Below are 13,497 nucleotides of genomic sequence, written 5' to 3' on the forward strand. Positions count from 1 at the left end.
AACTGTGGCTATTTGAAATTTCATTCACCCAGAGCTGTGGCTGGCAAACTGCGGCTCATAAGCCACATGCGGCTCTTTGGCCCCTTAAGAGTGGCTTTTCAGCCGAAACCGGTTTGGCTCAGTGGTAGAGCGTCGGTCTGCAGACTGAAAGATCCCGGGTTCGATTCCTGTCAGGGGCATGTGCATTGGTTGCGGGCACATCCCCAGTAGGGGGTGTGCAAGAGGCAGCTGATGGATGGCTCTCTCATCGATGTTTCTAACTCTCTATCTCTCTCCCTTCCTCTCCGTAAAAACTCAATAAAATATATATTATAAAAAAAAAGAGTGGCTCTTCCACCAAAATACCATGGCCTTGGTGAGTGTATTTTGAGGAAGTGGCATTAGAAGTTTACCTTCATGAAAAATTTCTCTCTCAAAAGAAATTTCAATCATTGTACTGTTGATATTTGGCTCTGTTGACTAATGAGTTTGCCAACCACTGCCGTGGGGGGTGTCTGACAGCTTAGGCCCGCTCTTAAGCTGGTAGTCAGACATCCTTAGCACTGCCATGGAGGCGGGAGAGGCTCCTGCCACCGCAGCTGACCTTACCAACTGTGAGCCCAGCTCCTGGTAAGCTGCGCTCCCCCTGTGGGAATGCACTGACCACTAGGGGTCAGCTTCTGCATGGAGCATCTGCCCCCTGATGGTCAGTGCGCATCATAGGGACCCATAGTCCAGCGGTCGGTTGATTTGCATATTAGCCTTTTATTATATAGGCTAGCAAAGTACCTGCATATAACCTAATGCTGTAAAGCTTCTAGAATACTTATAATACCTATTACAAGGTAAATGCTATGCAAATAGCCATTATGCTATATTGTTTAGGAAACAATGACAAGAAAAAAAGTGTACATGTTCGGTAGAGTTGCAGCCATCATAGATCTAATTGCATAATTCATCTCAGCAACAAGGTAACTTTTTTTTTTTTTTTTTTTAGTATTTTTGAATGGTGCTTGGTTGAGTCCTTGGATAGGAGCTCAGGCTGTACATTACTTGGTTCAGGATGCTTATTACATCAGTCTTCTTACTTGAAAACCCAATTGCATATGGATGTGTGCTTCCTTTTCATAAGTAATCTTGCATTTCATGACTCATTGCACATCAAAAAGATCCAATTAGCCACGACAAATACATATACACACATTGTGAACAGGCAATTTGAACAAGTCAAAGAGCACAAGTTCTGGAACTAGAGGGCAGGCTCATGTCCTGGCTCTAACATTGTGAAGGGAAGAGATCTTGGACAAGTCATTTAGCCCTCCGAGCTACGTTTCTTCACTTGTATTATAAAATGTAGAGGGAACGCTAAAACTTACCTAAGAAGGCTTACTATGAAAAAAATCAGTCATGTAAAATAACGTAGGTGAATATATTTAGCTATAAAATGGCCCCTCATAAGTAAAAGTTCTACTGGTTCCCCAAAGAGGCAAATTAAGCTTTGAATCCAAATGCCCATTATACAAATTTCTACTAGGAAAACGAACTGCAGGTCCTGCATTTACATTGCATTAAAAGAAGTTCAAAGCACTTAACTGTAAATTAAAAAAAAAAAATGCAGCCCTCATTTTAAGAAAACTGTGAAATCTTAAACCCGTTGCCTCATCAGACACTTAAGTGGGTAGGCAACTCCAGACTACAGGTTTTCTCTGACAGCAAGGATCAGCTCGAGATGGGGGACGGAGGAGACTCAAGACTCAAGCAGAGCAACGGAGGTCAGGGAGAGAGATTGGCCTGAAAAGTGTGGAATGAATCAGGCAAGGAGGGAGTTCTAGAGACGGCGGTGACCTGAGCTCCGAGGAGGCTGGTGACAGGAGGTGGGAAGACAGGGGGTACAGGGGGAACAGGGCTCCTACAGTTGGTGGGCGCGGTGGATGGAGAGCCAGGTGGCGAGCGTCACACCGGGCCAGCCCCCAGGGTCGGCTCGGCAACTGTTCGCTCCCGCTCTTACTGCCGGGCGTGCGGGGAGAATCCCGAGCAACCGGAGGGGAGTGCGTGGCGGCACCAAACCACTGCCAGGCCTGGGGAGGCTGCAGGATTCCTCCAACCCCAGCGGCCACGCTGGCTTCCCGCCCTCCCTCAGCCCGTCCCCGCGTCTCACCCGCCGCCAGGCGCAGGCCGCGGAGGCTCCCCATGGCCGCCCACTCCGCTGACCGGCTGCGCGCCCCGGGGAAGGCGTAGGCGCGGGAGCATTCAATGTCACAGAATGACGCCAAGAGGACGCCGGCGCCGGCGGATGGCGGGGCGTGTGGGACGTAAGGGCGGAGCGAGAGGGTCGTGCGTGACGTAGCACGTCGGTGGGCGGGGCTGACGGGCGCGGTGGGCGGGGCTGACGGCGCGACTTGGGTTGCTGCCTGGGACGTGGGTGACGTGCAGAATGTGCGAGCGGCGTGTCCAGCGGGTTCTCCCTCGCTTGGCGTCTTCCCCGCGTCCTTAAAATGTTCTTGTAAAGGATGGGCATCGCGGGCTTTTGCAATATTATCCTTTGCATCTTAAGAAAGTACTCTCTTAAAATAGAAGAAAAGTAGTGCGCTCATTCATTGCAGAACTTTTGCGAACTGTGCACCCCCCGAAATCACGCTGCCTAGGTAAATCAGCATTTCAGTACACGGTCGTAGCAAGTATTTTCAATGAGTCACGCTTTTGTCAAAAACACGGTAGCTGGGGCTCAGTGGCCCCCATACCCTGTTGGCTTTGGGAGGCTAATTGAAAAATTAACATGTCTATTTCCTATTTATTTACCTAACACCGAACACCTTAACAACCCTTATGCATTGTGTCAGAAATGTCTTTTCTTGACATTTGTTATAGATCCCAAATTCTTAACAAACAAAGCCCCCCTCTTGTCTTTAGGGACGGGAGATAGATATTGGAGTGGGAGGGTTAAGAAAAGCCACTTCTACTCCAGGTTTCCTCCTCGAAGGATCTGGTTGGTGACACTAGGAAATCGTTTTTCCTTTTTATAAGAAAATGGGATTTGGGTAAAACAGTTCCTTCAAGTTCTGACATTCCTCGATCCATGCATAGGGGTCATTTCTAGGAGGACATGGCCAAGTTGCGATGAAAGTGAGCTGTCAAAGGCGTAAAAGTGAAAAGGACTGCAAAGTTCCAGGTTTCTAAGCGAATAAGGACCAGGGAAAAGACTAATAATGTTCAGCTATCTTTCTCGCCGATTTCCCTTGAAATATTTTGTCAGGCGCTGCCGCGGGCACCTTTGCTCCGCGGTGATTGGCTCCCGGCCGGGGCCTCACGTTTGTCCAATATGGCGGCGCCCAGTGGCGGTGTGAACTGTGAAGAGTTCGCCGAGTTCCAGGTGATGGGGTTTTTCCCAGTGTCTGGTGTGTCCTTTCTTTTACCCCCGGACCCTGTACCCTCCTCTGGCCTAGGAGAGAATGCGGATAAGTTATGGAAGAAGCGGGCGATTCGAGGCTCTTTTTTTCCGAGCCATTGGAGGTCATGGGGGCGCGGGGTTGGCCTTAGAGAGCCAGGCTGCTCCTTGGGGGTCATGGTTCTCCCCGCGCCGCCCAGGCCTTGAGCAACCGCACGGGACACTCCGGGTGGTTGCGCGGTGGTAAAGCCGCGCTTGGGCTCCGTGGGTAGGGATTGTAACAATCTTTTAGCCACCCACCCAAATCTGCCTAGCCTGTACCATTCTCGAATTTTAAGTGGAGCCTTTGTAGGAGATTTTTTAAAAAGTGAATGAGAGCTTACTCATTTGATAAACCAACGGGGCACAAGTTTTATTGTTTTGGTGGGGTATAATATTTGGGGTCTTGGAAGAGCGATTAATTCTAGTACCTGCCCTGGTGCTGCTGCCTTTCTAAGCATTAGAGAGAATGTAACATTTAAGAAAAATGCTCTATCTTTTATATATTCAAGCACCAGAGGTCTAGGGTTAAATATTAACCCGTGGATTAGAGAACCGGGTTTTGGGTTTTGACCGAGTTGCAGTGAAAATTATCTGTTTCAACGTGGGCACAAATGTGCTGCTGTCTAGATTACAAATGTATTTAAAAATATTTTTTTATTTCAGAGAAAGAGAGAGAAAGACAGAGATGGAAATATTACTGATGAGAATCATTGATCAGCTGCCTGCTGCACACCCCCCACTGGGGACCAAGCCTGTAACCAAGGCATGTCCTCATCACCAGAATCCAACCCAGCACCCCTTAGTCTGCAGGCCCACGTTCTATCCACTGAGCCAAACCAGCTAGAGCTACAAATGTATTTTTAACTAAAGATATTGAAAAATTATTTCACATGTCATTGACTTATCTGTAGTAAGCTTTGTGCTTTGAGCCATTTTGTAGGGAGTGGTATTCTTGAAGATAACTTCAACAGACTGAATTCTTTGACAAATGATTTGGCAAAGGACCTTATGTGGGGTCTTTTTGTATATGAGGTCATTACTTGCACCCTCTTCACCACTTCAGTTGCTTTTCAGACTAGCTCAACACAGCAGTTGACTTCAAATATGATTCATATGCCCAACAAATGCAAACATTTATAAAAATCTTAAGTAGGGCCAAAACCGGTTTGGCTCAGTGAGTAGAGCATCGGCCTGTGGACTGAAAGGTCCCGGGTTCGATTCTGGTCAAGGCTCGACCGGATGTACCTTGACTGCGGGCACATCCCCAGTACGGGCGTGTGCAAGAGGCAAGAGGCAAGAGGCAGCTGATCCATGATTCTCTCTTTATCCCTCTCTATTCTCTCTGTAAAAAGTTAATAATATGTGTATATATATATATATATATTAAAAATCTTAAGTAGGAAAAAAAGACTTGAATTCTAAAGTATAAGGACTATTTAAGGTTTACACCATTTGTTGCCTTGGTCTTGTCACATTAATACTGTGATTTAACTTGAGTCAGTACACTCAGATAACTGTGTAATAATAGTCTTAAGGTTTATGAGAAAGAGTATTGGTTAGTGATTTAGATATTCTGGGTTTTAGTACTGCTTCTGCCATTCTATTAGCTTTAGGATCTTGAGTTAATCACTTAACTCCTTTGGCAATTAACTTTTGAGTCTGTAAAATAAGATTATGTTAAGTAATATATAAAACTTCTTCAATTTCTATAATGTTATTTGAATCTCTAAAACCAAATTTCAGAGGATCTCTTTTTGCTGTTAAAACACTGATTATCCTTTTGGAAGGTCAGATAAAATGTTATAAGTGGGCCGAAACCGGTTTGGCTCAATGGATAGAGCGTCGGCTTGGGGACTGAAAGGTCCCGGGTTCGATTCTGGTCAAGGGCATGTACCTTGGTTGTGGGCATATCCCCAGTAGGAGGTGTGCAAGAGGCAGCTGATCGATGACTCTCTCATCCATGTTTCTAACTCTCTATCTCTCTCCCTTCCTCTCTGTACAAAATCAATAAAATATATATTTTAAAAAATGTTGTAAGTGGGACAAAAGCTAAACTGTCGTGCAGAGCCATTCCATTCAGAGAAAAAAAATAATAAAATAAGTAATTAGTGATACCTAGGAGAAGTTTCTAAATATTTTCTCTAGGACTTTTCCAAGTACATGGTGTATAGTGGAGAATATCCTGGGCTAAAAGTCAGAAGAAGAACTGCTTTTCCAGAGCTGGCCTTGCACATCATTTAACCTCATTGTAAACAAGAATAACATTTGTCCCTATTGCCTTGCACACAGAAACTTAAAGGAAGGTGCTGTAAAACTATAAAGTTTTGGTATAGCATTTAGGTTTTCAGTGATTCTAAAGCTATCTAATGCCGTGACCCTTTAATACAGTACCTCATGTTGTGGTGACCCCCAACCATAAAATTATTTTTGTTGCTACTTCATAACTGTAATTTTGCCACTGTTATGAATCATAAATATCTGTTTCGCAATGGTCTGTTGTGACCCACGGGTTGAGAACCGCTAGCAAGGTCACCTAAAACCATCGGAAAACAGATATTTACATTACGACTCATTAACAGTAGCAAAATTACAGTTATGAAGTAGCAACGAAAATAATTTTATGGTTGGGGGTCACCACAACATGAGAAACTGTATTAAAGAGTCACGGCATTAGAAAGGTTGAGAACCACTGGTTTATTTTTATTTTTAAAATATATTTTATTGATTTTTTTACAGAGAGGAAGGGAGAGGGATAGAAAGCCAGAAACATCTATGAGAGAGAAACATCAATCAGCTGCCTTCTGTACAGCTCCCACTGAGGGTGTGCCCACAACCAATGTATGTGCCCTTGACCGGAATCGAACCCGGGACCCTTCAGTCTGTAGGCCAACGCTCTATCCACTGAGCCAAACCGGCTTCACTGGTTTAGATGAATTTAACTGGCATACTCTCAAATTACTAAGCAGTTTAAATTTTTTAAAGCTATGGAATCATTATATTTATGTGTAAGTATCCTAAATGTGAAAAGCACTGCACTGAACACTGTCAAAGAGAAACAAGTCACGAATATTTTGTGTGTGTGTTTCTTTTGATATTTTTCCTTTTATTTTCTTATTTTTTTGTATATATTTTTGTTGTTCTTGTTAATTGTAAATGAATTTTTTTCCATTGATTTATTTTTTTGAGAGAGTGGAAGAAAGAGAGGGAGAGAGAGAGAGAGAAACGTCCATGTGACAGAGATACATTGATTGGTTTGCCTCTCTCACACATCCTGAATCCAACCTGAGACCCTTTGGTTTTGGGGCTGATGCTCTAACCACTATAAAGATTAGTTGTATTTTTTCAGAATTTTATTATGAAAATATTCAAACACTACAAAAAGTTGAAAGAATTGTACAGTGAACACTGGTACCTACCATCTAAATTCTTTAACCAATGATTTTCTGTATTTATCAAATAGCAATCTCTCTATCCATCAATTTACCTTTTAAAAAAAATTTATATATATTATTGATTTCAGGGAGGAAGGGAGAGGGAGAGAGAGATAGAAACATCAGTGATAAGAGAGAATCATTGATTGGCTGCCTCCTGCACGCCCTCTACCGGGGATCAAACCCAGGACCTTTCATCTGCAGGCAAATGCTTTAGCCACTGGACTGTTAAATGAGTTTTGACAGAAATTTTCTTCATGCCCTTTCTAGTCAGTCTTTGACCCACCCTTCTTCCCTCTGACAACTAGTGTTCTGTTTTGTTTTTTTTCCATATAGGTGCATGTTTTTATTTATTATTATTTTTATTGAGTTGAGAGAGAGAGAGAAACAATGATTTTGTTGTTCTACTTATTCATGCATTCATTGGTTGATTCTTTTATGTGCCCTAACCAGGGATTGAATCTGAAATTTTGGCTCAGTGGTCGACGCTCTAACCAACTGAGCTACCCGGCCAGGATATAGGTATAAAGTTTAAGAGTTTTAAAAGTGTTTTAAATTTTTACAATTTTAATTTTTCTACTAGAGGGCTGGTGCACAGATTTGTGCACTGATGGGGTCCCTCGGCCTGGCCCTTGGGCATTGGCTGAAACCAGCTGTTCAACATCCCCTTGAGGGATCTCAGATTGCGAAAGGGTACAGCATATAAGATCTTTGGTTAATCTCTTCCCACTCTCTCCCCTCCTCTCTTCCCTCTGAGATTCATCAGTCTGTTACATGTTTTCATGCCTCTGGTTTCTACTCCTGCATTGAGTGTCTGCCACTGGTGGTCAGTGTGCATCATAGTTACCAGTAGGCCAGTTGCTTAGGCTTTTATATATATAGATTATAGAAGTTGGACTTTGCATTCCTGGAAAATATCCTATTTGCAAAATGAAGTAAAATCCAGAAAAGAGTCTGACTGACATGGCTCACTGGTTGAGCATCAACCTATGAGCCAGGAACTCATAGTTTCATTCCCAGTCAGGACATATGCCTAGGTTTTGGGCTTGATCCCCAGTATGGGGGATGCAGGAGGCAGCCGATCAATGATTCATTATTGATGTTTCTATCTTTCCCTTCCTCTCTGAAATCAGTTTAAAAATATATTTTTTAAAAATCCTGAAATTAGCCCAAACCGGTTTGGCTCAATGGATAGAGCGTCGGCTTGGGGACTGAAGGGACCCGGGTTTGATTCCGGTCAAGGGCATGTACCTTGGTTGCGGGCATATCCCCAGTGGGGGGTGTGCAAGAGGCAGCTGATCAATGACTCTCTCTCATTGATTTTTCTAGCTCTCTATCTCTCACCCTTCCTCTCTGTACAAAAACAATAAAATATATTTTTTAAAAAAGGTGGGGGGGAGGGGCCATGTACCTTGGTTGCGGGCACATCCCCAATAGGGGGTGTGCAGAAGGCAGCTGATCGATGTTTCTTTCTCATCGATGTTTCTAACTACATATCCCTTTTTCTCCCTTCCTCTCTGTAAAAAATCAATAAAATATATATTTTTAAAAATCCTGAAATTAATGTTTGAAATTGAATGTCTGGGATCCCATTTTAAGATTCAGCAAGAATTTATTGAATATTGTATTAGTCTGCTAGGGCAGCCATGATAGATACCACAAATGGTGGCTTAAATACAACAGAAATGTATTTTTTTTCACAGTTCTGGAAGCTAGACGTCCAAGATCAAAGTCCTGTCAGGATTGGTTTCTGGTGAGCCTCTCTTCCTGGCTTGCAGATTGCCACCTTCTCACTGCATTCTCTCAAGGCCTCTTTGTGCATGTAGTGGGAGAAAGATCTCTGGTGTCTCTTTCTCACAAGGACACCAGGTCTATGGGATTAGCACCCTACCTTACTACTTTAAAGGCTTTATCTCCAGATATAGTCACAGAAATCTTGGGAGGGCACAGTGCAGTTCAAAACAGTTATGGCTAAGTACCAGGCACTTGGGAAGATCCAGTGGACTGGGTATAAAATGTAGAAAATATTGAGAATATAAATAAAATGCTATAACATTTCAGAGAAAAATAACTCAAGAGATGGTAATTGAGTTGGGCCTTGCCCAGCTGGTGTGTCTTAGGGTTGAGTATTGACCCTTGAGCCAGGAGGTCATAGTCCTATTTCCATTCAGGTTGCTGACTCGGTCCTCAGTAGTGGGTGTGCAGGCAGCAGCCAATCAATTCTCCTTTCCTCTCTCTAAAATCAATTACAAATAAATAAATGAGCTGGGCCTTAAGTGAATAGGATCAGGGCTATTTTCAATAGAAAAAACATAGTATATAAGGTAATTTTATATCTTTGGGGAAATAGCCAATCAATATTGCTGGATTTACACAAAAGATTAGAACCAGGTTGTGAAGGCCTTGGATTCCAAGTGTGAGATTAAGGAGCCAATTTTGAGCAGCGGGTGTAATATGATCAAGTGTTTTAGGAAGATTCCTCACTGTGTCATGGTCTTTGTTCAGGCTCTGTTATTTTTCAACTAGTTTTGTGATAGATCTCCTTATTTTCAGTTATTCCTTTCTCTAATATATATCTTTTTCAATCTAATCTCCATAATATGGCTTTATACTGTTACCTTCGAAATTTTACAGTCTGAATTTTAGGCTTGTATTACTAGATCTAAAATACTTAACATGGCATTCAATCCCAAAGTGCCTCTCTCTAGTTATATCTTTTACCACTGTCCTTATTCATGCATGTTTCTCTCCCCCAAACCTTACCTCCTCCAATGTACATTTGATCTCTGTTGTCCAACTACTTAGACCTACTTTTCTCTGAACACATTATGCTCTTTGTTATTTCCATGTGTATTTTTTTTTTAATTGTGGCTACCCTGAAATCTTTTTTTTCCTGACTCTGTCTGAGATCTAATTCATATATCACCTGAACAAAACCAACTCAATATCCCTCCCCAGAGTATTTGTCTTAGTATTTCTATTAGGAATATTTATTCATTTATACACAGTTCATTTTGAACTGGGTACCACCATCTTATATGATAATTAGGTACAAACTAAATAGACTGTTGTCTAGCATTAGTTATGGTTCCTCTTGCAACATGCCCAGATGCTCTCTGTCCCTGTGCCTGGGGGTGCTGGGTGTCAGAGGACTCTGACAGTTGTAGGCAAGTCTTTGTTTTCTGGCTTAGGGGAACAGTGTGAGTACTGCTGGGAAAATGGAGTTTGAGGAACCAGTTCTGTCTAAAAAATGTACATGGGATCTACTGGGTGCCTACCCGCAGCGGGTGTGGAGAGGAAAGGATAAATCTGAGATTATTTTTTTTGAATACATTTGTATTTTACTGACCTGTAATAGACCTTTTCCCACCTCCACCACCCATAAACCCTAAAGCTGCTCAAAATAATAAAAGGAATTTATCGGAGGGTTAACCTTAGAAATCCTATCTAACGAAGAGGGAATATGCTAATTGACACTCATGCCGTCACAAAGATGGCAGTGCCCATAGCCAATAAGGAGGGAACATGCTAATTGACTGCTCCGCCCTCAAAGATGGTGGTACCCAGTTCCCCTAGCCCCGCCGGGGCAGCAAGCACATGGCAAAGCCGGGCCTGCCCACTTCGTGCCTGCCTCTGGAGTCCCCCAGTCCCCTCAGCCCTCCAGCTGCTCAGACCAAGCCTGAGGTACAAGCAGCCTTAGATGCTACCAGAACCACTATTGTCCAGGGCCAGCCTGAGGCTCCACGCCTGCCTCCGGGGTCCTCCAGACCCCAGTCCCCCAGTCCTCCAGCTGCTCAGGCCACCTGAGGCTTGTGCTGCTGGCAGCGGCAGCAGCAGAGGTGTGATGGGGCATTGCCTTCCCCTAATTGCTGGATCCCCTTCCGCTCCTGAGGGCTCCCAGACTGTGAGAAGGGGGCAGGCCGGGCTGAAGGATCCCTCCCCCTCCAGTGCATGAATTTTCATGAACTGGGCCTCTAGTTCTATATAATTCTATATACTAAAAGAGAAATATGTAAATTGACTGAACCTCTGTTATGCTCACCTGCCAATCAGGAGTGTGTATGCAAATTAACCCAACAAATATGGTGGATTAATTTGCATACACAGGCACAGTGTGGAGAGCAGAGCTGGAGAGCCAGCAGAGAATGTAGCAGCTTGGGAACTTGGCTCCCCAAGCCTCCAGACGGAGAGCAGAGAGATAGAGCTGGTGGTTTGGAGGACTTGGCAGAGCGGGAAGCCATGGGACAGAGACAGAGCAGGAAGGGAAAACCCATAGCACAGGAGCATCAGGAATGCTGGGAGTAGTAAGTCTGGTGGCAGGTAGATCTCCTAGACAGTAGAGCAGAGTGAGCCTGGAGCAAGTTACTGTTGCTGTGGGTATGGAGGGAAAGCACAGATGAGAGACAGAAGTAAAATCAGAATGTCAAGGAAAAGTTAAAGCAAAGATATTCTAAAACTTTGAGGAAATCTTCACCGATGAAGCAAAGTAAAAAAACACCTCTATTGTTCTGTGAGCTACAAACCAAACTGAGTTGGGGTCTCAGACAATTCACTCATATAATTGCAAAGACAAAAACTCCCAGATTGGAGATGGTACAGGTCAGTCTGAGGGACCCGCCCCCCATGCATGAATCTTTGTGCACCAGACCAGAGAGGCAATACACACTTACTCTTTCCTACTATGAAATATGGGCACTCTTTCAGTACTGAAATTGAGATTTTTATCCCACAATTACAGATAAGACAGAAAATGAAATTCCAAGATAAAGTACATAAATAATTTTAAAGAGTCAGTCTAAAATTAGAGATTCATGCTATATTAGAATCTCTTCTTGTTTTGAGGAAGGAAGATAGGAGAAGGTAGAGGCACTATAAAATTTGAAGAGTTCTCTTTGTTATGCTTTGACATTTTGAAGCTGATCTGGATTCCAGGTTCTACATAAAGATGTAGCCTTCAGAGAAGTGTGTGTATTTCTGTATTTCTGTGAACTTCAGTTGCAGTTTATTGTGTACTAGAGGCCTGGTGCATGAAATTCATGCATGGGGGTGTGTGTCCTTCAGCTTAGTCTGCAACCTTTCCAATCTGGGACCCCTTGAGGGATTTCCGACTTTCTGTTTAGGCTCGATCCTGGTAGACCTAAACGGGAAGTCAGACATGCCTCTCACAATCCAGGATTGCTGGCACCCAACTGCTCTCCTGCCTGCCTTCCTGATTGTCCCTAACTGCTTCTGCCTGCCAGCCTGATCACCCCCTAACCACTCCCCTGCCAGCCTGATTGATACCTAACTGCTCCCCTGCCAGCCTGTTTGCCCCCAACTTCCCTCCTCTGATGGCCTGGTTACCCCTAACTGCCTTCCCCTGCAGGCCTGCTCCCCCCCCCCCCCAAATGCTCTCCTTGGCAAGCTTGGGTTCCCCTGACCCCAACTGCCCTTCCCTGCAGGCCTGGTCACCCACAACTTCCCTCCTCTGCCAGCTTGGTCACCCCTAACTGCCCTCCCCTGCAGGCTTGATTGCCCCCAACTACCCTCTTCCTTGCAGGCCTGGTCCCTCCCACTGCTCTCCCCTGCTGGCCTTACCGCCCCCAACTGCCCTCCCTTGCAGGCCTGGTCTCTCCCAACTGCCCTCTCCTGCTGGCCATCTTGTGGTAGCCATCTTGTGTCCAAATGGGGGCAGGATCTTTGACCACATGGAGGCAGCCATCTTGTGTATGGAGTGATGGTCAAGCTGCATATTACTCTTTTATTAGATAGGATAGAGGCCTAGTGCACAGGTGGGGCCAGCTGGTTTGCCCTGAATGATGTCCTGCATCAGGGTGGGAGTTCCCTTGGGGCCTAGGGCAGCCTGGGCGAGGGTCCTGTGGTGGTTTGCAGGCCAGCCATGACCCCCGGTGACCCAAGTGGAGGCCCTTGTATCTGAGGTTTATTTATTTTCTGTAATTGAAACTTTATAGCCTTGAGCAGAACCAAGCCTCCTGCTTGTTCTGTGGCCGCAGCCATTTTTGTTGGGATTTATTTATCTTCTATTATTGAAACTTTGTAGCCTTGCGTGGAGGCATGGGCCTACCAGGGTGTGTGGAAAGCTTGGCTTCCTCCATTGCCGGGGAAACACAACCTCCTGCTCACTCTGTGGCTGCCGTCATCTTGGTTGGGTTATTTGCATACTCGATTCTGATTGACAAGTGGGTGTGGTTTGTAGGTGTAGCAGAGTGATGGTTAATTTGCATATTACTCTTTTATTAGTTAGGATAAGCTGCCAAGGACATTTTCTGTATATTTTCTTGGTTGAATTTGTGAGAGGGTATGCTATTAGGGCTAGGCATCAGATAGATAGTCAGTAATCCTTCATGAATGAGACACATTAAATGGCAGTACTTTTGTACCTACATTAACATTCCAGTTGCTATTAATCTGTGAGGGCTGCCCAGGCTTTCTTCTAGACCACATGTGTCAAACACAAGGCCCGCGGGCCAAATCCGTCCCGCCAGGCCTTGCAATGTGTCCCGCACCGCGCTGTCATCACTGCACTCCGCTGCGTTTCCATCACAATGACAGTTTATGACTGTTCAGTAAACCATTCGGCCCGCGATTTAGGCTGGATTTTAGATTTTGGCCCCTTCTCTGATTGAGTTCGACACCCCTATTCTAGACCAACAATTTACA

At 44.5% G+C, this 13,497-nt stretch overlaps 2 protein-coding genes across 3 annotated transcripts in view; one reads left to right on the forward strand and one right to left on the reverse strand.

The window, feature by feature from the left end:
• Positions 1-2,347, reverse strand: part of FAM162A (family with sequence similarity 162 member A) — a 35,524-nt gene extending 33,177 nt beyond the window's left edge. Inside the window, exon 1 of the mRNA XM_036447627.2 lies at positions 2,138-2,347. Within this exon, the coding sequence (XP_036303520.1) occupies positions 2,138-2,171 (34 nt within the window). The 5' untranslated portion in view covers positions 2,172-2,347. The remainder of the gene's footprint in view (positions 1-2,137) is intronic.
• An 876-nt stretch (positions 2,348-3,223) lies between these two features.
• The window catches only part of MIX23 (mitochondrial matrix import factor 23), a 30,655-nt gene continuing 20,381 nt past the window's right edge, over positions 3,224-13,497 (forward strand). Inside the window, exons 1-2 of one of the 2 annotated variants that reach the window (XM_036446570.2) lie at positions 3,284-3,374; positions 8,541-8,590. In XM_036446570.2, coding sequence (XP_036302463.2) covers positions 3,299-3,374; positions 8,541-8,590 — 126 coding nt within the window. In that variant the 5' untranslated portion in view covers positions 3,284-3,298. Of the gene's footprint in view, positions 3,375-8,540; positions 8,591-13,497 lie in introns of both variants that reach the window. The other variant, XM_036446571.2, reaches the window with a different exon arrangement.

Source organism: Pipistrellus kuhlii, unplaced genomic scaffold (genome assembly GCF_014108245.1).
Source record: "Pipistrellus kuhlii isolate mPipKuh1 unplaced genomic scaffold, mPipKuh1.p scaffold_m20_p_2, whole genome shotgun sequence".
Lineage (NCBI taxonomy): Eukaryota > Metazoa > Chordata > Mammalia > Chiroptera > Vespertilionidae > Pipistrellus > Pipistrellus kuhlii.